This window comes from Semicossyphus pulcher, unplaced genomic scaffold (genome assembly GCF_022749685.1).
Source record: "Semicossyphus pulcher isolate SPU_LCO1_2020_fin unplaced genomic scaffold, fSemPul1.0.p SCAF_3, whole genome shotgun sequence".
Lineage (NCBI taxonomy): Eukaryota > Metazoa > Chordata > Actinopteri > Labriformes > Labridae > Semicossyphus > Semicossyphus pulcher.
Genome location: NW_027211704.1, coordinates 25,465,241 through 25,490,205, shown reverse-complemented (window position 1 = coordinate 25,490,205; position 24,965 = coordinate 25,465,241). Strand labels below are relative to the sequence as shown.

At 40.0% G+C, this 24,965-nt stretch overlaps 2 protein-coding genes across 3 annotated transcripts; both read right to left on the bottom strand.

The window, feature by feature from the left end:
* Positions 1-525: 525 nt before the first annotated feature.
* mst1rb (macrophage stimulating 1 receptor b) lies at positions 526-14,879 on the bottom strand. Its single transcript, XM_069678360.1, has 20 exons — positions 13,674-14,879; positions 9,805-9,981; positions 9,552-9,674; positions 9,134-9,304; positions 8,876-9,036; positions 7,918-8,053; positions 7,657-7,793; positions 7,102-7,281; positions 6,801-6,900; positions 6,430-6,648; positions 6,150-6,296; positions 4,798-4,951; positions 4,522-4,611; positions 4,188-4,403; positions 3,973-4,053; positions 3,588-3,769; positions 3,358-3,467; positions 3,032-3,197; positions 2,572-2,708; positions 526-901 (listed from the first exon to the last, which is right to left on the bottom strand). Exons 1-20 carry the CDS (start codon positions 14,877-14,879, stop codon positions 670-672), a joined length of 4,125 nt encoding a protein of 1,374 aa, XP_069534461.1. The 3' UTR covers positions 526-669.
* Positions 14,880-18,553: 3,674 nt separating this feature from the next.
* mon1a (MON1 secretory trafficking family member A) lies at positions 18,554-24,565 on the bottom strand. 2 transcript variants are annotated; one of them, XM_069677701.1, is made up of 6 exons: positions 24,474-24,565; positions 23,846-24,021; positions 21,555-21,938; positions 20,707-21,472; positions 20,390-20,537; positions 18,554-19,640 (listed from the first exon to the last, which is right to left on the bottom strand). In XM_069677701.1, exons 2-6 carry the CDS (start codon positions 23,967-23,969, stop codon positions 19,500-19,502), a joined length of 1,563 nt encoding a protein of 520 aa, XP_069533802.1. In that variant the 5' UTR covers positions 23,970-24,021; positions 24,474-24,565; the 3' UTR covers positions 18,554-19,499. The 2 variants fall into 2 exon arrangements, with proteins under 2 accessions (XP_069533802.1, XP_069533801.1); XM_069677700.1 differs by having other exon boundaries at positions 23,846-23,997.
* Positions 24,566-24,965: the final 400 nt, after the last annotated feature.

The window sequence follows — 24,965 nt, the reverse complement described above, 5'->3', positions numbered from 1 at the left end:
AAAAGTCACAACAAAAACATTAAAGACCAAAGACTGTGCAGTTAAATAATGATTTCTGTGCAGGACTTATGAATTAAGATATTCAACAAAGTTGTGGGAATGTCATACCTAAACATATACACATGGTCGCGGTTAATGTAACAGTACAATACGTTGTAGGTAGCAAATAAAGAATTGTGCCAAAGAGTTGCAGGGATTTCACTTTGAAATCTAGCTCGCTTTTCAGCACTCCAGAAAAAAATATATATATGAGAGAGACTCCCTCACTTCAGTAAATATGAAAACTTTTTTTTTTTTTTTACAATCGATAGCTGCCTAGCTAACCTGCAGGCTTATATAGTGAACCAGTATAAACAGGCTTCTTATGGAACATGTAACAAGTGTTAACAAGACTTGATTTGTCTGGCTAGCTCAAAAACCAGTACCACAAAACTGGGTGGATGTATTATCAGTGAAATGTAGTATAATGCATTGAATAAAAACAGAGAAAATATAGCTATTGTTGCAAAAGTAATGGCCGTCCATGGCTGCCCGAGCATTACTACCACTTTAATGCACATAAACATGCTTTGTGTTAAAAGACACTGTTGTGGCCTGGCAGAGGGTTTCCCTGTGCTCTTGCTGTTAGCACCAATACAAGTATAAAGTTGAGAGAGGAAGAGGAGTGTCTCAGGAAGAGACAGAGCCGGAGTCTTCAACATCTGTGGAGTCATATTCGTCAGCAGACTCGGTGAGGGCAGGGTACGGCCGGGGTTGGTCCAAGTTCACATAGGTGACATTCAGACTGATGTAGTGTTCTCCCTCCAGGCTGGACAGAATGGTGGAGACGGCTGACACCAATGTAGCAAAGCTGGGCCTCAGCTCTGGATCAGGGTCCCAGCACTGAAGCATTATGCTGTAGCTGTATAAAAAACATGTTCAGAGTCTGTATCTGAGCAAGCATTGAATGGAGAACTCAGTCCTTGATATTATAAACTATCATTAAAATGATCTATATTGATTTCCACATTAAGTTAACATTTGTAAGTCAGTTCGACTTACACACTCTTTTAACAAAATATTTGGTGTCCTACAATAAGTGATACCCAGCAGCTCACATAGTTGTGTTTTTAATCTGTCTTAAAGCTACTTGATCGTAAAGCCCTTACACACACACAGTCCACCCACACAGCTGTTTTATCTTATTACGCCTCATTAGACCTCTTCCGAGAACTGTGGGGGCGGACTGTGCGACTGTGATTGACATTTGTCTGACCCAACTGTTTATGTTGTTGCACCAGAATAAGTGAAAATAGCTCTGTGGGTGTGCAGTAGTGTTTAGCTGTGATCAAAAGGTTTAACATGGCTGGTATACTGATGTGAGTTTAATGATAAGGAGTGTTATCAACCCAAACTAAGTTGTCCTTTACATTAACCTAGTAAAGGAAGAGTTCGACAATTTGGAAAATTGATTAGCTTTTTTGCTGTAAGTTAGATGGTAAGATGATCCCACTCTCATATATGTATGTTAAATATGTAGCTTGAGCCAGCAGATTCTTTTTTGTTTATTATGAAGACTAGAAACAGGGAGACCGTTAGCCTGGCTCTATAACACGTTTTACGTGCAATTGCCTTTGTATTTCCTGACTAGGATTAATTGCCAGGACACCAGGATGTTAGTATCAGCCAAAAAAGTCATCACATAACTTCCTGTAATGTCACAGTTTTTTTCTTTTTAAAACTATTTCAACAAATTCAACAAATGAAAACTATCATAAAATAGTGGAGCTTTAGACGTGCTGGTAGGCAGATTTTGTTACCTTTGTACAGAGCCAAATTAGCTGTTTAAACCTACATATTCTGTATTTCATGATGTGCTAAAGGCTAACCTTCTTTTGGCTCAAGCTTTATTCAGGATAGACATGAAAGTTGTATTAACCTTTTTATCTAACTTTCTTCTGTGACCCTTTACCCAAATTGGATGTGTGACAAAGCCACAGAGGATATGAATGGTTGATTTATTCTCCATCAATATGTAAGTATGTTTGGTACAAGCCTCTGGTCTGTGAGATTCATTATTACAACTGCCAAAACATTTGTGTGCTGTTTGTGTGTGTCTTTGTGTGTGTGTGTGTGTGTGTGTGTGTGTGTGTGTGTGTGTGTGTGTGCGTGTGTGTGTGTGTGTGTGCGTGTGTGTGTGTGTGTGTGCGTGTGTGTGTGTGTGTGTGTGTGTGTGTGTGTGTGAAAAGCACTTTTCTCTGAGGTGTCTTGAAGAAATACACATTAACTCCTAAACTGCGTTGCTTAACCGTGTTAGAATACCGAGTAGTGGACAATTTACGGGTTTCACACGACTGAGTGACCATTGGAACATCTTGTTATTACAACTCTGACTTTGTGCCTGATCCTTTTCTCTTCCATCTTTTAAGTTAGGATCTGTGTTAATAATATTGTAGTAATAGCATTCATCCTAAATCAGTGCTTCAACCAGTGAAGTTTTACAACGGATATATGCTACCTGAACAGAAGAAACACATTTACAATCATTCTTTAAACATATGAGACACAAAATGAAATATTATTACAACTTACAGAGGGTCAGGGCAGTACTGAGGCTGGGGAAGCCTCCTGCCCTTCAGTAAGTAATGTGTTATATCATAAGGGTCCACCTCTGGGTATGGGCTCGCTCCTCTGGTCAGCATCTCCCACATCAGCACACCAAAGGACCACTGCATCAGGACAGGCAAACGTTACAGAAGCACCAGGGCGCTTGGACAGAAAGAAATTCCCCACAGTGTTGTGTTTTGCACACATGTAAAGAATAGTTTAAGAACTTAATCCTAAAGCCACGTCTACATGCGGCCATTCTTCAGCTTTTATATCCTGTTAATCCTTAAAAAGAAAACTGATTTATTTAAATTTGTAAACTTTGAGGGGAAACTTACTGATAGAAGATAGTAGATTATAATTTATTGATTATTGCCATAAACATACATAATAATAATAATGGATATAAAAAGTGTCCCTCAATAGTACATCTTCATTTGCTCACCACATCAGACTTGGAGGTGAATTTCTGTGTCTGCAGACTTTCGATGGCCATCCACTTGACAGGCAGCTTGGCTTTCCTGTGATCCTGAACACTGTAATACTCCTTATCGAAAACATCTCTGGCCATGCCGAAGTCTGCCACCTTCACTGTATATGACTCGTCCAGCCTAAACACAAAGAAAAACATTACAAAACATTATAACTAAGTACCATTATGTAACAACCTCAACCAAATATGCACCATGAAAGGTCATTCTACAATAAATCAAAGACAGACTCTAGCGTTATTGAGAGTTATTGATTTCTCTGCACATGTTGGTGACTCACATGCAGTTTCGTGCTGCAAGGTCTCTGTGCACAAACTTCTTCTGAGCCAAATACTCCATCCCCTTGGCAACCTGCAGCCCAAACCCGATAAGATCCTTTACGGTGGGGTTCTAAAAAAAATCCAACAAAAAATTAATTAAAATAGGTGGAGATTTTTCACATTTTAATATTAAGTGAACAGAGGGCTGTGCATAATTCAGATTCAATTCCAATGTTGTAACAAGTCACACCCTCTTCTCGCAGCGTATGAAGTGCCGCAGGTCCCCGTGCTTCATGTACGGCAGCACCACAAGAGGGAGCCCTTCCTGCGGCAGGAGGATGCCCAACAGAGACAGCACATTACTGTGGTGGAAACCCTTCATTATGATGCCTTCCTTCAGAAACTGCTCCACCTCCTCCACATCTGTTATCCCTGATAACACACATATATACATTACTGACTAAAATGGAAAAAAGGATACTGAAATCACAATTTTGAAAAGCAGCCCTAAGAAGGTACTCTTGACAGCATTTCAAATCCTGTAGCAATTTGTCCCACAGCAGAGGGACAGAAAAATCTTTCTGTACACTGTCCTGAGATATGTATGTCAACACTCACAAAGCAGATTTACTCACTGTTCAAAGACTTGACAGCACAGTGGATTTCTCTGTTGTTGTGGTCTGTAAAGTAGCCGTGATAGACAGTCCCAAAATGACCTGGAGATAAACACAGAAAGTTAAAATGACACAGAAGTACTGCTGGTACTCCAAACTATGAAATAACTCATACTAGCATACATGCTTTCCTTGGCAAGTTCTTAGTTTCAGATAGAGGCCATGGGGTTCCTTACCCTTCCCTATGATGCGGTGGTGTTGCACAAGAAGCATCTCTGCAGGAATAAGAACATCCTTCACCTCCTCCAGCAGCTCCGGCCTAAAGCTGGTGATGGATATCTTATCTGGAGGCATGAGGGGCGTTAGGGTAGGATCGATGCTGCCTGCAGCGTAGGCCAGGCTGGGGAACACCACCGGTCCCACCATTGGGGTCGGAGGATTCAGGGATACAACTGGTACAAGTCCAGAGAGAGGGAGTTATAAGTAAAAGCTAAGATACTATATTAGACAAATGATCCAAGCAACATATTGTAAAAGTGTGGTATGATGACTGCTTAGCATGACAGTCACCTCTCCTGTAGTCCCCAACAGGCGACAGCTCCGCATTATTTGTGACAGAGCGGTTAACACTGTGGGCCAAACGGCTCTCTACCATGGAAGCTGAAAAACATTTCAGAACACTTTTTAATCATCAACCCTCTGAGAAGAACACCTGCACATCCCATGCAACACCAGGGATGTTCTAGTTGAAAGATTCCTGTGATTCAGCCCTAAATTCCCACCCTCTGTTGCTGACTCTAGTATAAACAGGTCTGACCAAGGTCCACAGAAAAGAGAGGAGCCCACCTTTCTTCTTCTTCCTCAAGTGTTTCATGACAACGAAGGCCAGCACCGCCCCGGCCACCAAAGCTGCCAGGATCCCCAGGACAATGCCCACCATGTAGTGGTTGCTGACCCTCACCACCGCACCAACGTTGTGGACCTGCCCGTTGATCGAGATCTAAAGAACAGTCCATCAAAGACGGTTAAAACTTGTAATATTGCATTAGCACTCTTTTTCTTTTAATTGCCTCAATAGGAATCACGGAGACTCTGACTGCTGAATGTGTGAGCATTTAGCTAAGTTCAAATCTACCCATGCATTGGCACATCTATACTATTTAAATCCAAGGAGTAAGTTAATTAATTATATTTGTCACTCAAACCTTCTTCGAACACGCAGCCCACATATCTAGTCCCCAGTGTGACAGATTTTTATTAGGTAAGAGTTACCTTCAAGACGTGGTTCCTTTTCTTAATCGGGCAAAGTTGCCGGTCTGCTACTGTTTAATTTAAAACGTTTCTGTTTTTTTACACATTCAGTAGTTCAATAAATTGTTTGAAATTGTGGTGAATACACTTTTTCACCTTTCATGCTGAGAATCATAGTGAGAATGAGATCATGATACCAGCTGGAGCTCGCAGTAGAGCTGCTGCTCTTTTGAGTCGAAAGGAGCAAATTGAGATAGTTTGGGCATCTGATCGGGATTAACCTTTCTTTTGAGGTTTTCTGGGTAAGGGTTTTCCTAGAAGTAGAGCCGGAAAAGCCTTGAAAGATTTAACATCTCCTTTTGCTTGGGGACACCTCAGGATCCCCAGGAAGAGCTGGACAATGTTTTTGGGGAGAGGGGGTTTTTGACTAGCTTACTAAGCCTGCTGCCACTGCCACCTGCCCCCCCCCCCAACCCGGTAAAATGAAGGGATTGAGGGATGGAACACCGCTCTCATTTCAATGAAGAGTCTTATCTTTAGACAAGGCCAGGCTAAGTGTTACCCAAGTTTCAGCTCTTTGTGCTAAGCTAAGTTAAGCTAAGCTAAGCTAACCACCTCCTGGAAGCAGCCCTGAAATTATAACATACAGACATGAGATTGGTATCAATCTTGGTATGTACGAATTTATTGTACTCGCAAAATGTTAGTTAATTTTGAATGCTCGCATAAGCTTTCTAGCCCCTGTCAGTATGAATACATGCTTTTTCTGAGTTTTCATAAAAACAATATTAATATATTAGAAAAATCTTTACTAAAATATATAAGGCTGATTTGTGCAGTATTTTCACATATTATCTCATTGCCGCAGAAAGGTTAGACCCCTTTTACGTGCTGGATCCAGGAAAGTAAGTCAGCTGATTATTATCTAAATGTTTAACGTGACTTACCTTCACTGGCAGTCCCTCACTGGGGATGGTCATGTTTTTAGGGATCCTGCAGGTGATCTCATTATCCAGAACTTTAGCATCACAATTAACACCTGCCACCGTCATAATGATGGTCATGCAGGAGCTCACCAGATTCAGCTTTTGATGCTATGTACAGAGAAGTACATCAGGATATGAAGCCAAACTAGTAATTTTAAAATTATAAATATTATACATATTACATGAACAGATTTATTTTTAAATTTATTCAGAAGCAAATATCCTTAGTACTATCTCTTACATGTAGTGATACTTCGTCAAACCCAGGATACAAACTCAGCACATGTCCCTCAGTTTCAAAAGGGATGGGCTCGCCGTAGGGGTGGTAAGAGAATTCTTCATTCCAAAGTCCTAAAGCTCCATCCATGTCAAAAGAAAGTTCTCCTTCCTCTGTCTCATCTCTGTGGAACACAGGAGAGATACACTCCATCCTTGTAGGCAAGGACTTGCCTATGCACTCCTGAAAAACAGTGAGCTCATACTGTAATGCAAAACCCAGTCAAATAAAGGTACAAAAATCTTTTGGGGGGATCAAGTTGTTCTAAAACTTTAGACAGATTAAAGAGTAATGCTTCTGAATCTATTTACTCTACATTACGATGACCTACGTACCCTTGTCACAGGTTTCAGGTGGCTCTCATTGGGTTTAAAGCGGATGATGGTGCGGTAAACAGAATCCAGGTTCTCCCCCTCAATCACAATCTTGGACCCCCTGCAATACAGACAAATGTTTAAAATGTTCATGTCAGGTGAAATTATACAATGAAGTTAAATTTATCATATAAAAAATGAAATTGTGAATGTATGAATGTAAAATATTCCCCCCTTGTTTTTCCTTTGTCTAGATGAAAGAGGTTCTTTTACAGATCATGATACACATCAGCTGTTTGTGCTGCAGGTCTCAGTGGCCTACCTGTCAAAGCTGCAGCCAGGCAGGACAGCTGTGATCTTTGGGTTTTCTTTGTAGTAAAACACCTTTGTTGTGAGGACAGGAGACTTGTCGATAAAAACACTCAGAGGAACATCCCTCACCTCTGAGATTTGCTGGGACAGACAGATGATGGAGGACACATTGCCTTTGGGCTTTGTGACTCTGTAATGAGAGGGAGGTATGAGAATTACATACCATAACAGATAAACTGTAGAAGATCAAAAAGCTTCATGCTTTGAAGTATATTTTGTATGTTCAGTGAGAAAACATCTACAGTAGAAAATAGTTGCATTCTGAGTCAGTCTTTGGATGCCAAGACCTTTCAATGAGTTACACTGTAGTTTCCCAAACCATAATTTTACATACAAGCTAGAACATGTCTGCTTATCAGATCATGGCTATAAAAATGTTCTGAGCGGCAACTCGTCACCTTTACCTCTAGAAAGTAGGGCACCAAGACACAGCTGTAAGTCAAAAAGTTATTTTAAACATTTCATGTAAATGCATGAACACAGAGAAGAAGGGATAATTGAAGACCTTTTTATGGGACAGGGCATGTCATTGAGAGTGACTTTCCTGGTCTTCCCAGCATCCAAGTGAGGCCCAGTCACTGTGATGTGCGTGCCCCCGACACGAGGACCATAGTTTGGCTGGATTTCTGTGATGTTTGGAATCTGACGGGATAGTTTATTTAGATTTAAGTGAAAGTGTTTCTGGTTTTTAAACATTTAGAGCTTTATTTAATATTTAGAGTTTTTTTAAATGAGGATATAAATAGATTAACAGAGCAAAGATTACCACAAATGTGAATCCTGGCATCTCTGCCTTCCCGTCAATAGAGTAGCATTTGTCCACCTTTCCCTCGTGCACCTCCACTGTAATGCTGACTGGTTTTGACAGCTCAGTGGCCCCAGAGCGAATCTTGCACACAAGACTAAAAAGCAGCACAACAAAACACACAGTATGTCAGTGGCAAATACAGTTACTGCAAAGATAGTGACAATTAAATCATTGTTTCAATAAAAATGTTTTGACTTAAAAAAAAAAGAAAAGAAAAAAAGGTTTGACTTTATACAGCATCAGGAGACAAAAGATCCTTTTTGCACTTACAGCTTAAGTAAGTTTAATCATTCTGCTTGAGAGTGAGATTGTCTTCATAGAACTAGCATGTTGCTCTAAAATGTTAAACACATTTCATATTCACACTAGCGGCTGTAATTTCAGTAAATATTTAATTAAAAATAAGAATACTGTTTGTATGCTAACACGCTAACTATCTATCTAGCTATCTGCTTGACATCAGCATAAGCATGCTGACATGGGGAGTTTTAATGGAATGCCTATAGACTCCTCATCTTGTTTATCTACACATTTTGGCTTTGTATCCTGAATTTGGCAAATATGAACTATAATGTTTCACACAGGTATTTCAAGTTCTCAATAAGGACATAATAGGACACGTGAAGTTTTGTTGTCGGCCCCTTAAAGTCCATTATTATTAGTCAGACATTGTAGAAGAGTTTAATATAGATTTCTGTACAAACAATGATTTAATAGAACACATCACAGTGCAGCAAAAGTATCATCTGCTTTCTGATTTCATCTGAAGGTTTCCTGGGAAAGAATTTAAGACCTCGTTTTTTCAGCGGAATAAATCTTCAAAAAAAAACTACCAAAAAAAATGTTTTTCCAAAAATTGACAACAGTACGAATAGATTGTATTTGGAACCAGTAGGAGCCCTGCATTGATACTCACTGTGTGATGTTGCTTTTGGCTGTAAGCACTGTGCAGGCAGTCTGTCCCAGCCGGACCTGGTGGGTTCTGGAGGTGATGGCACGTCTTGAAGGAGACTGGAACTCCCATCCACACACTGTTAGCTCTGTTTGACCATCAGGGGGAGCAGTCCGTGGAAAGAACTGCGTCAATAAAGCAGAATATATAGTGCCACTTTGAAATGAAATGTTTAGTGGCTCAAAGCGATGTTTCTAAACTGGCTTACAAAACAAACCTCACCCCAGTGATCCCTGGTGGGCAGGACTCATTCCTCCATCGACTGTGACACTCACTCTCCCAGGAGCACACTCCAGAGCACCAGCCACAGCCCATGAACTTAGGGGCTATCAGACACATGGCGCAGGTCAGGAAGTGTTGACAGCCCGGCCCTCTCTGGGGTACTTGGAACATCTGGGTCAGAGAGACATTACAATTTTTAAGGTCGAATAAAAAAATCTTTAGCTAAAGATACTCTGTGCTACTTCATTATGTATGCAGCTATTAGAATATCTGCTGAAGGGAATTACCTCTGTTTACTACTTAATTATTTATTACTTCAAGAGAGAACTGTTAACTGCTAAATCATTAGACATACGTGTAAAATCTGCAGAGAAAGATTGTTTTAGTCTAATTCAAAGACATGGGACTGCTCTCCTACCTTGTCTCCAACAACAAAGAGAAGATACTCAGATGAGTACACAGCAGCAATTGATGAGACTATCTGGTTCTCCACCAAAGAGTAATTGGCAAAGATAATCGGGCTGGATCTTCTCAATACAAGCTGCAAACCAGGCACAACAATAATTATTAGCATCAGATCATCATCATATACTTATATACTTATCCACTGAAGACAGATACTAAAAAGGGCTGATAGAAGAATCAGAAATTGTTAAAATCATGCCATTTACCTGCAGCAGGCGTCCCGTAGAGGTGCCGATATGAGCTACAGTCTTGTTCTCTATAATTGTGACCAGCAGAGATGTGAGAAGGACGTCTGTCATCTGCCTGTTGAAGAGGTCCACTCTGTAGTAGGGCTTTGACACCATAGTAGGGTGGTCTCTGCATGTGGCATGGTTCTCCATGCTCTAGGACATAATACACAGATAGCAGAGGACATAAACATAAGACAACTACTTTAGACAATTAGTAAGAGAAGCAGAAAAAATTATGTTTCTTTAACTTGTATTATTAAGAGTTGATGATAAAAGAGGAGTGACGTGTCGTATCTCCACTGTTGCCAAGGCTTTAGTATATTTCAGATTAAGCTATGTTTAGGGTAAAAAAACAAACATTTATATTACACATGCAAATGTATTCTTGACCATGGAAAGACTACTCAACCAAAGTCAAGTAGTAGAATAAATGATCCAAACTCAAGGTCAAGTAGTGGAAGAAGCTGTTTCAACACAAGGCCCATTAACTGATGCTAAACACAGCTGACAAAGCTCCAGAAGAGGCTGGTAAGTGAAACTTTAGTGGGGATTTCTTTGTCACATCATTTATGGTCATGGTCCATTCATACAAGCTTTGTTAACACAAATCACCATTAGTAGGCAGATATAGTGCAATATCACATTTTCCTCATGCTGCTTTCAAGGCAAACACTATTGTATAACTATAGCCACTTATACTCCATGTTTCCAGCATCCAATCTGGTTAATAGGGTATTTGAATTAGCTTGACAGTTAAAAGTGTATATTGATGTGCTCTGATGGCTTCCACATCCTCAGACAATAATAGTTTTTTAACATTAAAAGATATATTAGCACAGCCCCAGCTGTTTGCTTATAAGGAATGAGCATGGTATGAGCTGAACTGGTCACCAGGGAAGTCGTGAGAAAGTCCCTGGCACATCAGAAGCACAAGGTGAATCTGTCATGCTAATATGATCATTTTATTATCTAGGAGGCCATGATAAATGATAGTGTGCTGCATTACTGACAGGAGGATTGCCTTGTAGCTATAGACACAGAGCAGGGTGGAACACTATTTGATTAAGGGGAGTCTATGTGTAAACACTGCTTAATATCTCTGAAACCAATTTATTAAATCAGCAAGAAATGACATGCTGACATTTTCTTTCTTGGCATATAACGGTGGAAAAAGGAAACCGGGAATGAAATCAAGTAGATGCGAAAAAAACATTGGAAACATTGTGCATCCTCCACTGTGTCATAATGAGAGCCTCAAGCATAAGGAGAAAAACACACAGCATTGCTATTCACTGAAGTCACCTGCAAAGCCAAGAGGAGCATAAACCCTCAGAATTCAGTTTACTCGTCCCTTAAACTCAAATTCAACTTCAAACAAAAATCTTTGGCACATAATGTACTTCAACTTAGACGAGGAAAAAAGATAGGTCAAAAGGTCAAATTATTCAAGGACTAACATCTCCATAATGTGATCAAGGAAAAAAGTGTAACATGATTACTATTATGATATGATTTATCCAATGCCAAACCAAAGCATTTTTTCATGTCATTGAGAGTCAAAAAGCTGAAAGTTCTTCATGATTGACAGAAGTGCAAACTCACATTTAAAATGTACTCTACATAATTCAGGTTAATGATCTTCTTATGTCTAAATAATTTAATGACAAAATAAAATACAGAAAATGAAAGCAGACACAGATGATGTTGTTGGCACAAAATGTGTTTTGAATCTGCCGAGAAATGGAAGCACCAGGATTTCACATTGTTGGATTATCCCACTGGCAGGTTACTCAACATTCAGACCAGCAGCCAAAAGCAACGACTGACAATAAGTCTTGGGACAAAAGTTCACTACTCTTAGTCTTTGTTACTCTTCTAGAAATAGAAGAAAAACATTCAAAACCAGCGTTCATTTCTCAGCTTTTCTTATAAATGATGACCTCATAGTTTTGTTTCTGAGTCCCATCTGTTTTCTAGGAAGTCTGTACATTCCCACTCCTGAGCAGTCATTAATGAAAAAACTTGAAGGCGTTTCATTGATCACATGATCTGGAAATACATAGCAATTTTCCCAATAATTTCCCACAGACATTTGAAATTTTATATAAAAATGTATACTCTGGCTTCAAATAATTCTGAATACACTAACACCATGATATTTAGGTGGGCTTTGTTTGAATGAACTCTTCCTCTCTAGTCTGAGAATTCACTCACTTGATGCAAGAAATGAGTCATAATGTTGGTTACCCTCATCCTCACCATTTGGCATCTGTCCAGTTTTCATTTACCAGTTGCCTCTGTATAGTGATGACTTTTTCCATAACTGTTCTTCCATCCAAAAAAGCTATTTTTATCCTTATTTTCTTCAATTTTATGTTTACTAGATGCTGATGAAAGTGATTCTAGTTGCCGTCTTCTGCAGAGTGGGATGCAAATGACTGTAATGGTACAAAAGCTTCACATTCATGGGCAAGTCATTTACAAGACCTGACACATAATCAAGAGTACATGCCTAAAGTAAATGATCATTCAAGGTCCAAGAGAAAAATAAAAAAATAAAAGTTCCATTAATTCAGCCTGTCTCATCACATTCAAAACATTTTCACCATGACTCATTGAACGTAGGGTCATGTAGAAAAAGTTAGAGCTTCTTGTTTATATCTAAATATTAAGGCGTTATTCTCAAGAGTTTAATGAAGAGATTGATACCACTCTCATGGCTGTACACTAAATATGAACCTCGAGCAAGCAGGCAGCTAGCTTAGCTTAGCATTGGAACTGGAAGAGAGGGAAATAGCTAGCCTGGCTCCGACCAAATCTAAATAAATCCACCTATATATCATTAGTAAATCCCTCCAGGTTGTGTGACAACCTAACAGTGACGTCAAGAATCAGGAAAATGATTGCTCCTGGCCATGTATTCAACAAACAAGACATAACGTGTTTGAGCTTAAGAAGTGGTGGTAGGATGGTTTTGGTTTTTTTCTTCTTTTCTTTACTTTTAGACAAGACTGGCTAGCTGTTTCACCTGTTTCATGTTCTGTTGCTCCTAGTTGTAGCTTCATGTTTATTTACTTTAAAAATGTACAAATAAATAGGGGAGGACGTTTGGGCTCAAATAATACCTTTATATTCTATTTTGGTTTCACACAGGGATCTCTTGGCTGTAAGGGAAATGGTTTTGCTTTGATGGTCACAGAGCGTGCACCGTCATGTCCTGCAAATAAGTTTTATCATGGAAAACTGAGCACACACGCAGCTTGAGCTGACTCTCCGGAAGGATAAGTCATTTTTTAGAAGTTGTGCGTTTCCTTTCCTCAGTTTGGCTCTGTCAATGCACTGCTGCTTCTGCCAGTACTGTGAGTAGATAATTGCTTTGTTTAAGGGGGTACAGGTTTGCATAAAATGACATTTACCCAAACTCTTACATTAAGTATTACAATAAGTATGTATTTATCTGGCTTGGTTAACTATCTTTTTGAAGTTTAATACATATGGTAAGCAGTCGTAGTACATCGCTCCACACCCACATAGTAAGATGTTTTATAGGCCTATCAAGATACCTGCAGCTTGAGTCAGCATATGGTTAATTTATTGAATCGATTTAGCTCAGGGAATTACCTTAGGTGTTTTCTATTTTAGTGGAATACTCACTTTGAAAGCAAAAGATGTGTTGCTGGAAACGCATATCATCTTGTCGAGTAAAATCAACATATTTTCCCTCTATTCATCCCCCCCCGAACTACTCACATACAACTGAGTTTACTTTGTTTTTTGCCTATTTGAATCTCTCACATTGAATTGGATCTAAATCACAATGGTTGTGTATGGACTGATGGGCTCACCTCATGTGGACAGCTCTCACAGGGCTGGAAATGGCAGAGCCCTCTGGAGAGCTGCTCTGGTCCAGACTCACAGCAGTCGTCCACCCCATCCACGATTGCTTTGTTCACATTGTCCATGGGGAACGCGCACAAGGCTGAGTCATGCTCCGTGACCCCACTGTCATCAGTAACTGCGAAAACCCCATAGAGGATGTCATCTTCCTCCTCTGCCCCCAACTCCTCTGCCAGCTCCCTGCCCGCCTTGCCAAAATGGGCTGCCTGGACCACATTGTAGACCACATCCTTGTAGGGTTCACTGGCAACGTTCCTTCTACGCCGTTTTGGTTCAAAGCGACACTCCAGAATCACCTCACGATACCTCTTCATCTCCCATTCATTACGTGGGAGACGGCCAAGACGAGTTTGAAACGGAGATGAGTCCTGATCTGGGCTCTCTCTCTGAACTGAGAGGAAGTAGACAAATTCCTGAGTGAAAAAGCTGTACACATATTCTATATGGTAAGTCCTCCGCAAGCCCGGGAGGACAGTGAGGCCACGCACGTCGCTGAAGAAACCATCTTCAGTTGCAAGTGGTCGACGCACTGATATAGACTTCCTTCCGTAACGCTGGGTCACACTGTCATTAACAGTTGTGGCAACAAAGAAGTATACAGTTTGGCCCTCTTCAACCATTGTGACTTTGGTACCCAGAGGGCTAGCCACACAGTCAGGACAGTAGGCAGCAGAGTTGGAATCCTTTCTATACAAACACTTAGAAAGAGAAGGCGGCACTCCATTTGAGTTAAGTTGGTGGAAATAGCAAACACCATACTGAGAACTTCCACAGGAGTATAAATACATAAAGAGAGTATCCAACAGCAAGACCTGGTTGTTTGTGTCCTCCAGGAAATTGGGATCTTTGTCAACATTGCACAAATTGCATATTTGACACTCTGGGCTTCCCACTGGCCCAGTGCGGAGCTCCCACACCTTCTCCAGGCTTCGATTGACAGCCTCGATCACATTCTGAGAAGCAACATAAACCTCCTGGTAAAGCGAGTTGTTGACTATGTTCTGAATGGGACCCCGGGCCTGGAAGAAAGGCATGGTATAAACCACAGAGTAGTTGACAGTGCTGGGGGCAAGTGAGGAACAGTTGGCCAATGCAAAGGCCAGCAGAGTCTGGAACCAGGCGCATGTCCCCCACTGTGTGGTCCAGTGGACCATCTCCACTCCTGGGTGCAAAGTAGGGTAACAGCACAGTCAACGTGGGGTTACCTCCAGGTGTGATGTTTGGACAAAAGCATCCTAATACCAGCGGCCAACACCTGAATGAAGAGAAATAGGGTCGGGTATTCAATTAATTCAATTTTATCATTAAAGCTGAGGAATGCAACTTGGAAGAAAAATAAATGGAGAGGTAAAGCTAGATTTTAAAAGTATCCACATTATTACACTGTTATGCATTTTTCAAAGGTTAAGCAAAGGAAAGAAGACATTACTTGTTAGTATATTAATATATGGTACATTAATTGATTAGGGAACTTAAGAGGTGATGGTAGGCTGTTTCCCTCGCCTTTGGAAAAGTGTCTACGTTAAGCTAAACCATGCATCTCTTGGCACGATCTTCGTAGTAAACATAAAGATGGAAGTGAGGTTTTAATCTCCTTATCTAGCTCTTAGCAGGAAATAAAATATGAACGTTTCCTAAATGTCTGAACTTTTTCTTTAATTTAAGGCCCACTTATTAGTGTTCTTAAGATCTTTACATTGCGTGGTCTTCCAAAAGGGGAGAGGCTGAAAAGTTAACCTTGATTTTTTTTTATATAACTGACCTTTAAAATGAAAAACTAAATCTACTAAATCTCTATTTTCTCAAGAAACACTAAAAAGCCCCCTGAAAAGTATTTCTTAATGGAAATACGCTAATTATATTAGTCTTCTTAAAAATACTCTGACTCCTAACAGATCAGATGTGACAGACAACATCATTATGGTTGAGCCAAATAATGATAAAAGCACATGTGGTCATAAAGAAGACCGCTTCCTCTGACCCTCCACAAACAATGACAGGAAATGTTTACATAATCAGACACAAAGCTGTGTTGGTACAGATTAAAATAGACAGTTGATTAACCAATTTTTAATTTTGACTTCCTGCACAAGTCATTCATAACTGACTATAACTGTGGTTAATCCAACACCCCATCTATTTTACTCTTACACCAGTTTTATCAAATAAAATTTGGAATGTATTATGACTCATCCTCATCAGTCCCTGAACAACAACCAACCATATGGAACCGTGTTTCAAACTCAGAGCATTTCCCTCATCATGAACAGACGCTGTTTGGTGGATCATTAACTCGACACATCATGTTAAAGCTGTATTCGAGAGCCTCAGACTCTCTACTTTGCATTCCTGTCACAACCACTACGTGCCTTACAGGGGAAAAGATGTGCACGGACTGATGGTCATAAGAAGCCAGGTGCCTTTTTCAGTCCCAGGTGAAGAAGAAACGGCTCCTCTGCTCGTGCAAGAGAATCTCATCAACTCTGATTTTTGTTATGTGGCAGCAGAGAAACTTCATTTCTACAAACTTTTTTCAAGAAAAAAAGCAAACATTCTTGCTACAAGCAGAAAGCTGAAGTCAAAAGTCTCATGTCTTTACATCAATTATTCACAGAATCCTACTAACTTTGTGTTACATTTTAACATTTGCAGCTCCATGTAGGACTGAGGTTAAGGTTGGGGGACATGGGTATACATAGTAATGGCACTGATTGACTTTCTTCATGTTCATGGTTAATAAAGCAAATGGTTGAAATTGAGTTTCCAGTCATGGTACAACAGTGCTATTTACGGGCTGGTCAGCACGTAGACTTTTGCAGAAGGCTGCCGCAGTTTATTCTCTTTCAAAGGTGTTAATGGTGCAGAAATATAGTGACAACACAAGATTTATGACAGCATTAAACCAGACTGAGTCAACAGGGTTCTGATTTATAGTCAATGTGTTATATTTACCATATCTTCTGTTTTGTGGATTTTGCTTCTTTATCTTTGTATCCATATTAATGTAAAATCTAAATTCCACAATTTACAAAACACGTTTCTTCACAATCATTTAACACCGACCTGTGAGACTAAAGTGGGATGCAGATGTTGTATTGGCCTCAGCATGCAACAGCTTTATTGGATCAGTTTGGTGGCAGTTAATTAGAGTAAGGAAGAGTGCCTCTCTCTCATTAATCACTGCACAGAGATCCACAGGGATTTGAAGAGGCGATCTGCTTTGCAAAGAATCAAAGGTCAAAACATATTGTACCCCAAGGAAACATGTATTGATTCAGGGGCAGGAAAGCAGTACAGCACCACAAGTTTGCAGACACAGCAGCTCTGTATTTACTATGTTCTTAAACGTCTAAATTAAGAAGAGTGGTTTCCTTTAATGAGTTTATTCTTCAAAAAAATCTCAGATAAATAAATTAAAGTGGCCTGTGCATTCAGTCCTGTTCCTCTCCAATACTCATCCCCCCCCCCCCCCCTATATTTATGTTCATGTCCTTGTTTCTTATTCTAGCTGGCTGTGAAACCATGCCATTGTTTTCTTGCTCCAGTGCACATGTAGGATGGTATTTGACTCCATCAGCTGAATAATACATGAGAGGTTAGAGAGTACAACACCTTGCTCTGTGAGCATTAGGAACATGTGCATGGTTGTCTTTATGGCTGCAGAAAATACATTCAATAATACATGTAAATACTAATATTTCATAGTATCCCACTCACATTATTAATGGAATATTAAATGAAGATGACAATACTCGTCTTAAGTCATGTGTTTGGCACTTCATCACACCTTCACAACATGCCACAGAACTGGTTAAACAGCACAGCTACTGAATATTATTAGACTATAAATCCCTAAATTCATATTAACTCCTATCAAAGAAAACTTACATTTGTTTAATTATGTAAATGGTACAAAGTAGCTTAAAAAGATGAAATTCAAATCCCCTGTTATAGGATCATTGTGATTTTTCTAAAGATATGTTTACATTTAGTGGATGCTTGTTTGCTAGGATATCTGATCGAGCACAAAGTTACAGGTTTAATATTGTCACACAGCTGTTCCTTTTCCAGTTTTCATGTATGACATGCTGTGAGTGAAAAGGAAGGCTTACCTGTTCAGGTTAGTGACTGTCCTCTTCAGGGAAACAACCACTGCCAGCTTCGGTTCTTGTCTTACTTCAGAGCAGCGCGGGGATGACTGATGTTTCCTCGGGCAGACTCAAGTTTACACGATTAGACTTAAAAAATTAAACCTGTCCGTCCTGACGAAGCGCCGGGACGTGTAAACTGTGTTGCTTTCGGATCTAACTTCCAGTAAGTGTGAGTAGTAGCGCTCGAGCTTGCTCCTCCCCTCTCCTGCACACTGACTGACAGCAGCGACAAACCCAATTAACCCAAACGGAATCTGTTTACCAACCTCATGAATTGGGATTTTTTTTTTAAACTAAATTCTCTATATTACTTTTCTTTAATTCGAGATTACCTGCTGTACACCACCCCACCCCCTACTTTTTCCACTTTGCTACTCTGGACTATTAATATTATGCTGCAACTGTTTCCTCATTGTTTTGGCAACAGAGCGGCATGTAATGGGTTGTCTTATGTTGGTCTACTGAGATTTTATGGCATTTATATTTGTACACTGCCAACACCCCAGAATAAATTAGGCAAAAATATATAAAAAACCAGTAAACAAATGACAATAATGTGTTATTACAGTTAGATTACAGTTAGGGTATTTAACTAGCAATATAACTACCAAGGATACACTAGTGTAGCAGTGAAGCCAGACACAGAATCTGTTTGGGAGTCTGTTTTATTACTCACCATTTATTTATTTATACATAATAATTGTTGAATTGCGCAGCAGCCATAAAGCTGCATTTACAATTTCACAATTTTAAATTGGCTTTGCGCAACAAACCATTATTTAAGGCATGATTAGTGGAGGCAGATGTGGCAACGCAGGATTACATGAAATACAGAAAACCTTACTGATTAGACACAAATAGATAAAATATCACACAATACTTTTCTTAATTATGATGCTCATTATAGTGAAAAACATGTTAATATGGAAATTCTCTCGGACACTAGAAGATGAATGGACATAAATTTAGTTGCATTAATAAAACATGTTAAACATGGCAGCAGGGTTACAGACTCATAAACACAATTCTCTTGGAGTGCTTTTTGCATAAAGAAAGTGCATGGAGGTAAAATGACATTGGTTCTTACAGTAATTGGTCATCATGTATAGAAAACAAAAAAGTAGGAATGTGCTTAACTTATAATTTGACAGCATGTCTTTTAACAAGAGATTACATAATACAGCAGGTCCTCAACAATTTCATGTTTTTTATTTAAATGTTATTCTTGATTTTTTAGGAACTGAGTGTTAGCATTAAAAAAAAAACATAGGCAGCATTTATCCTTTTCTTAGAGGCATAATAGGTCTTTTCCAGTAAAACAATTATCTGTTCATAACAACTTCATACAAGCATACAACACAGTATGTTGTTGTTTTGCATTCAGTAAAGCTGATGATGCTTCCATCTGTTGTTATCATAAATTTAAAGTTATAAAAATCTAGCCCGATAAAATACAGCTTTAACCTACCCTGATAGCACAATCTAGGCTCATCACAAATCTGTGAATGAGAAAACATGAAACCAGAAGCAAGAATAAAGCTTAGCTTTGACAAACATTCTCAACACTGAACTGAATAGTGCATCATTCGCTGCTTTTGTTAACGCAAGGCCATCAGCGAGGGCTCAGTATGTGAGAGGACTCAGGATGAAGAGGCGATCCTCCTCCTTCCTGATCCACTTTAGCAACTTGGTGACAGCAGAGACAGCCAAGGCCTTGGTCCCCAGCGGACTGAAGCAGAGGTAGAGCTCGAAGCCACTTGTGACCTGCAGAAAAGAACGTAGGACATTAAGAGGGGTGTGAGTGGTCAGTTGTAACAAGTGTTAATACCATTGCATTTCTCAGGTTTTCTCTGGCAAGTTTAATAATGTAAAACTATTTCAAAAAATTATGAAATTTAAAATTAAAATACAAACTCATGTGCTGACATTCAAAGGGCAAAACTCCAAAACACGATTTTCAGATTACAGAGGCCTCCTACTAGCACAAGCTGCACTTCTTACAAATGAGTGTGCACTGACTCTAAACAGCATGTGTTTGCACACATTTCTCCTCAGTACAACATTAACCTTGTTAGTAGTAATTTAACATTGCAAATGACGTCAGCGCAGCTGTTACACATTTCAGAAGAATGGTAGTTGTGGAGCAAAAGAAAATAGAAATGCATCGTAATAAATGTATGTTACAGTAGTGGTGATTGTGGTTTAATGTCATATGTTCTCCAGCATTACAGTGGTTTACTGTACTTTAGATTTAGATTATTAAAACATACAAGTGATTGAAGTATACAATGAATGTCTTGAATGAAAAACTTTTAATACAGATAATGTATCTGTAATGATGATCACCTTTTAAGCAAAAATTGTTAAAATTCAGTGACAATGTTCCAGTAAATTAAGAGCATGATGTATTTCCTGACTATCTATCTGTTTAAAACTGAAACTCTGTGGTGAAAATTGACCCAGAGCTCACCGTAAAACACTACAAGCATCTCACTTCACAATGCCAGACTTACCCATGCCATCAGGTTTTCACTTTCAGTACAGCGGTACAAAGAGCGGAGAGGTCTGGCTGGATGATGTAAGCGGCTGTGAAGGTCCTGGTACAATCCCATAAGCCTTTCCTGCTCATCATCAGTCTTGTATACTTCAGGAAACGCTGGGCTGTAGGAAAAGATAAAGTACTTAGTTAGATATACTGTCGTACTATAGTGCTGCCCATAAATAAGCAAAGAGGGATTCAATTATTTTTTTTAAAATTCCATGACTTTCGTCAATCTTAACACGTTTCTTAATGCATAAAACACTGACATAAATGCTGAATCCTACACACCTGGTGTACAGGCCTGAGCTCTTTGATTTGTACAGGAAGTGCCTGAGCTCTGGGATGCAGACCTGCTCCACACAATAGCTGGGACATTTGAGCGCCTCCTTCAGGGCCTGGTAGGCAGTGCGCTTGCTTAGCCTCTCCAGGAACCTTTGCTTGCAGTCGGACATGTTAAAAAAGTCCTCTCGATCGGTTGAGACCAGGATGAGGCAGAGATCTGAAGCAGGCTCCAGATAAGAAATGTGAGCATGGAAAAATCCTGCAGTGTTGAACTTTGGCAGACAGATGGGAGTCCAGCCTTCACCCTCGCGGAAGGATGAGGAGGAGCCAACTAAGTTGAAGACCAGGTTCAAGTCTATGTGGTGCAGGAACTGGTCCTTTTTCCTTACCAGAGTAACCAGGCGGTCCCCCGCCAGCAGAATGGAGAACACCAGGTTTTTGGCTTTAGCAGCCTGCAGGCTCGATGACACAACATCCCTGGCGGAGCTGGCCAGAGGGAGGCAGGTGACAGCGCTGAGCAGCAGACCGGGGTCTCGGTCCAGCCGGCGGAGCAGGTTGTCGGTGAGATACTCAGAGCCGGCCAGCAGGCGGCGCAGGTCGTAGTTCTGCTTGTGCTGGAAGATGTGGTTGAGCTGTGTGAGGGTGAGCAGGCTGACGATCTGGTAATAGATGTACTGCAGCTCCCGCAGCAGCTCCTTGTCTGACTGACAGGTTCGAGACACGCCCACCAGGACCAGAGGGCTCTTTGCGAGGAAAACCACTTTACAGCCATCTGACACACAAGATATTCACAGAGTTGACATGAATTCAATACATTTATATGAAATGCATTTTTTGAAGTACTGTATTCTGACCTGCATGGATGGAGCGTATGATGTTCTTCTCTGCCTCAACGAATGACACAAGGGCCATCATCACCCCCATGGTGCTGGACAGGGCCTCTTCTGTGCCGTAGCGGGAGTAGATTGGCTTTCCGGCCTCACTTAGCACAAACACGTGTTTTCTGTGGCTCCTCCATGCCTCACTAGACACATCTTCCTCCTTAGTTCTACTCTCAGGTGCACTGTCGTTGTTGTGCTGCTCCTCTATGCTTTTCTCTCCCACCAGCACCTCCAGCTCCTCTGTAGACTCGATGGGTTTGTCCAGTTGAGCCTTCCTCCGAAGCTCTTCCTCAGTCTCAACAGTCAGATCTTCAAACGACTGCACACGGACGAACATAGCACTCTTCTGACCGGCTCCTGCATTCATGTGGGGATAAGAAATATACATGAATGTATAAGGAGTAAATGCGTAAGATTTTAAAACCTGTTAACCTAGCCTTATTCCAGACAATGTGGGATTACAGTCAACACTGGTTCCCACAGAAAGCTCAAGGAAGAGGGTGCTGTTCTTTTATGGAAGTGGAGCAGTAAACCAGGCGTACATTTTCAGAACCTTACATAAGTGCTCATCCATCAGGTCATTTTTTCCCGTAAAAGTTAAAAAAATTGTTTGAACATAACTTCCAAAAAGGCATAAATCTCTCTTTGGTGCATCCAAGTCTGTCAAGCCTCTCAAAGGGGAGATTTAATCTTTATGAGAAGAGCTTTTAAACAATATTTTTGGCTTTACAGGAGAAAAACCTTAAAAGGTGAAAACAAACTGGTTGATTTTACAAACATAGCCACTTCTCTACAATGCAGTGGGTGAATCACTCTGAAACAGAGACAATGTTGGCCAACTAAGGAGACTGAAAAAAAATGGAAAATGATGAGATTGACTCCTGAATGCTATTATCACGCTGTGTCAATTCTCAAGATGGAGTTTTATCCTGGGCAAAATAACACAAATTCCCCATAAGGACATTCATCATTTTGAATACCGGCACCTGTTACCCAGTCCAGGACCAGCCTCAATGTCAGATATTTGGTTCTGTTAATGAACCTTTTATTAGTGACAAAAAAAGTACATTGTCCTACTTTAGGCTACAGCTTGTCAGAGCAGCCACGGCAAGAGATTCACAAAGTCTGGTCATAGCTTATCTACATGAAACAACAATAGATGAAGATGAATAATGAGTCAGCTAGAGAACTATGCAAAAACTTGTTTATCTGAAAACAAGTCAAGTATGTCCAGTAAAAAGTTCCATCATTTATCCAGGCAGAGTAGGATTTGTTCAAACTGGTAATAACAGACCAAGCACACCAAAAGAATTCACCTTAAAAGAAAACAAAGTGACATTCAGATAACAAAAGACACACAGTGATCATATGTCCAACACTTCTTTACGCAAACAGGATGTGCATACTCATGCTAACGCTCACACGCACGCACGCACACACGCACGCGCACACGCACACACGCACACACACGCACACACACACACCTAACCATAAGACTGAATGGTTATGATGATGTCAAATAAGAGAATCTTTTATTAAAACATTGTTTCTTGACGAGATCAAAAGAGGTCACTGTCTTTTTTTGCCCATTTGTTGCCTAGCAACAGCTGGTCAGTTGTAAGTCTTGTATTACTTTTTACCCAAGAGGGATGTCAAAAAAAGTTTTGCTTTTCATTTTTTCTCCAGTTTAAATCTTCGTACAGTTATACATTCTTGAAAGATAAACCTGATTGCAGGCTTAGCCTTGTGCAAATAACTTTTGTTTCTATTCCCACACTATGTGGCTGAATTAAGCAGCATTCATAGAATCTAAAGTTTGACCAGATGCCAAATGAGGACATAACAAAAGGTTTAATTATGTTACAATGACCCACAGAAGACATTTTTATTACAATGCCAGACAGTGGCATGACAAGCCCAACTGGAAGCTGTGTCTCTGTATAAGAGACACTGGTCTACTGTAAACGTTATACTCGTACACTGTAAACATTTTGGATGTTTTGTATTAATCCCATGGAGGACAGGCCACGAGGTGGCATGACCCTACATTCCAACACTCTTTGGGATAATATAGTAAGTAATTCCTGACATTAGGTTGTTTCTTAACCAAAGACTTTATCTCAGAGTCTAAACTAAGGGTTCAGATGCAATTCGATTGCAGTATATTTGTGCTTTGGTTCAGCAACAAGATTTTATCATCACAGTAACACTGTATATCCTCCAGCTGACATCTAGAAGAGATGCAGAATATGGACCAATCTCACCTGGCTCAGTTCCCTCCACCAGGCCTGGTGTGGGGCTGTCCGCCCTGTCGGAGCGGAGGTGGTCCACAGGAGCCAGAGTACCATTCTCCCATGAAACAGTCGACCTCCGGGCTTCTCCATCCATCACTGTTACTTATGGCAGGGACACACACCTGGCAGGACAGACAGACGAAGAGCTTTGGGGAAAAAAGGTCAACAACTTCGTGACTCAGACTTAGAAGATCACGCTGGGTATGGTGGACTGTTATAACATTCATGTTATGACATAGCTCCCAGTGTGCGAGTCATTCCAATTTTATTGACCGACTTTGACCCTTATCTTCCTTATTAAGTTGAGGCACTTATCAGTCTCACTCGTTGTTAAAAATTGTGGTCCAAATTAGGAAGAGAAAAATAGTGACTCTTTTTATATTGTTACATTAACTTTGTAATTACACCCTTCTTTTTTTAATATATCTCAGTCTCAGATCATGTCTCATATATGCTGAAGAAAAACTTCAAAGGCTGCTTTGATCGCTAACTTTAGCAGATAATCAACAGCATCTCAAGCTAACTATTAGCTGAGTATGGTTCATCGCCTTTATTCATACAAAGAGCTCGCGTGACACTTAAAATTATAAAGTATTACCTTTCATTTCCAGAGCTGTCTACATTTGCTCGTTGTGCTCCACAACTCGTATGACACATTTAATGCAACTAGCTAACAGGCAGGGACAAGACAAAAGTAATTTTTCTTGCTAGTCAACATGCCCTGCTAGATTGCGGAAGTAGGAATTGTGGGATATGATGTTTTCGGTTTAGTTAACGGGTTGATTTCATTTGAATAAAATACACATTATGTAGAGTGTTCATTTTCGAAAATGTGAGGATTAGTCCGAGTTCTCCATGTTGTATATTGAATTATGTTAATTATGTTGTTATATAGCTTAGTTTCTTATGGGATCTTGATGGTGCAATACATTCTAGCTTCTCTGATAAATGCAATATTAGTCTAAAATGAATTCTCTGCTTCAACATTGTGCCTCGTGTTTATACAATATCATATGGTCATTTATAATATAAGAAAAATGGGTGTAGCATTTTTAAATTGACAAAGAATTCAAAAATGACAAAGAATTGA

Coding starts and splice junctions, on each gene's coding strand:
- mst1rb (XM_069678360.1), bottom strand. CDS start 14,879: ATGGTCCACTGGACCACACAGTGGGGGACATGCGCCTGGTTCCAGACT. Junction 6,649..6,800: donor ACCTGAAACCTGTGACAAGG/GTACGTAGGTCA, acceptor ACTGTTTTTCAG/GAGTGCATAGGCAAGTCCTT. Junction 3,198..3,357: donor CTTGCAGCACGAAACTGCAT/GTGAGTCACCAA, acceptor CTTTGTGTTTAG/GCTGGACGAGTCATATACAG.
- mon1a (XM_069677701.1), bottom strand. CDS start 23,969: ATGGATGGAGAAGCCCGGAGGTCGACTGTTTCATGGGAGAATGGTACT. Junction 21,473..21,554: donor CATACGCTCCATCCATGCAG/GTCAGAATACAG, acceptor CTTGTGTGTCAG/ATGGCTGTAAAGTGGTTTTC. Junction 20,538..20,706: donor AGCTCAGGCCTGTACACCAG/GTGTGTAGGATT, acceptor CTTTTCCTACAG/CCCAGCGTTTCCTGAAGTAT.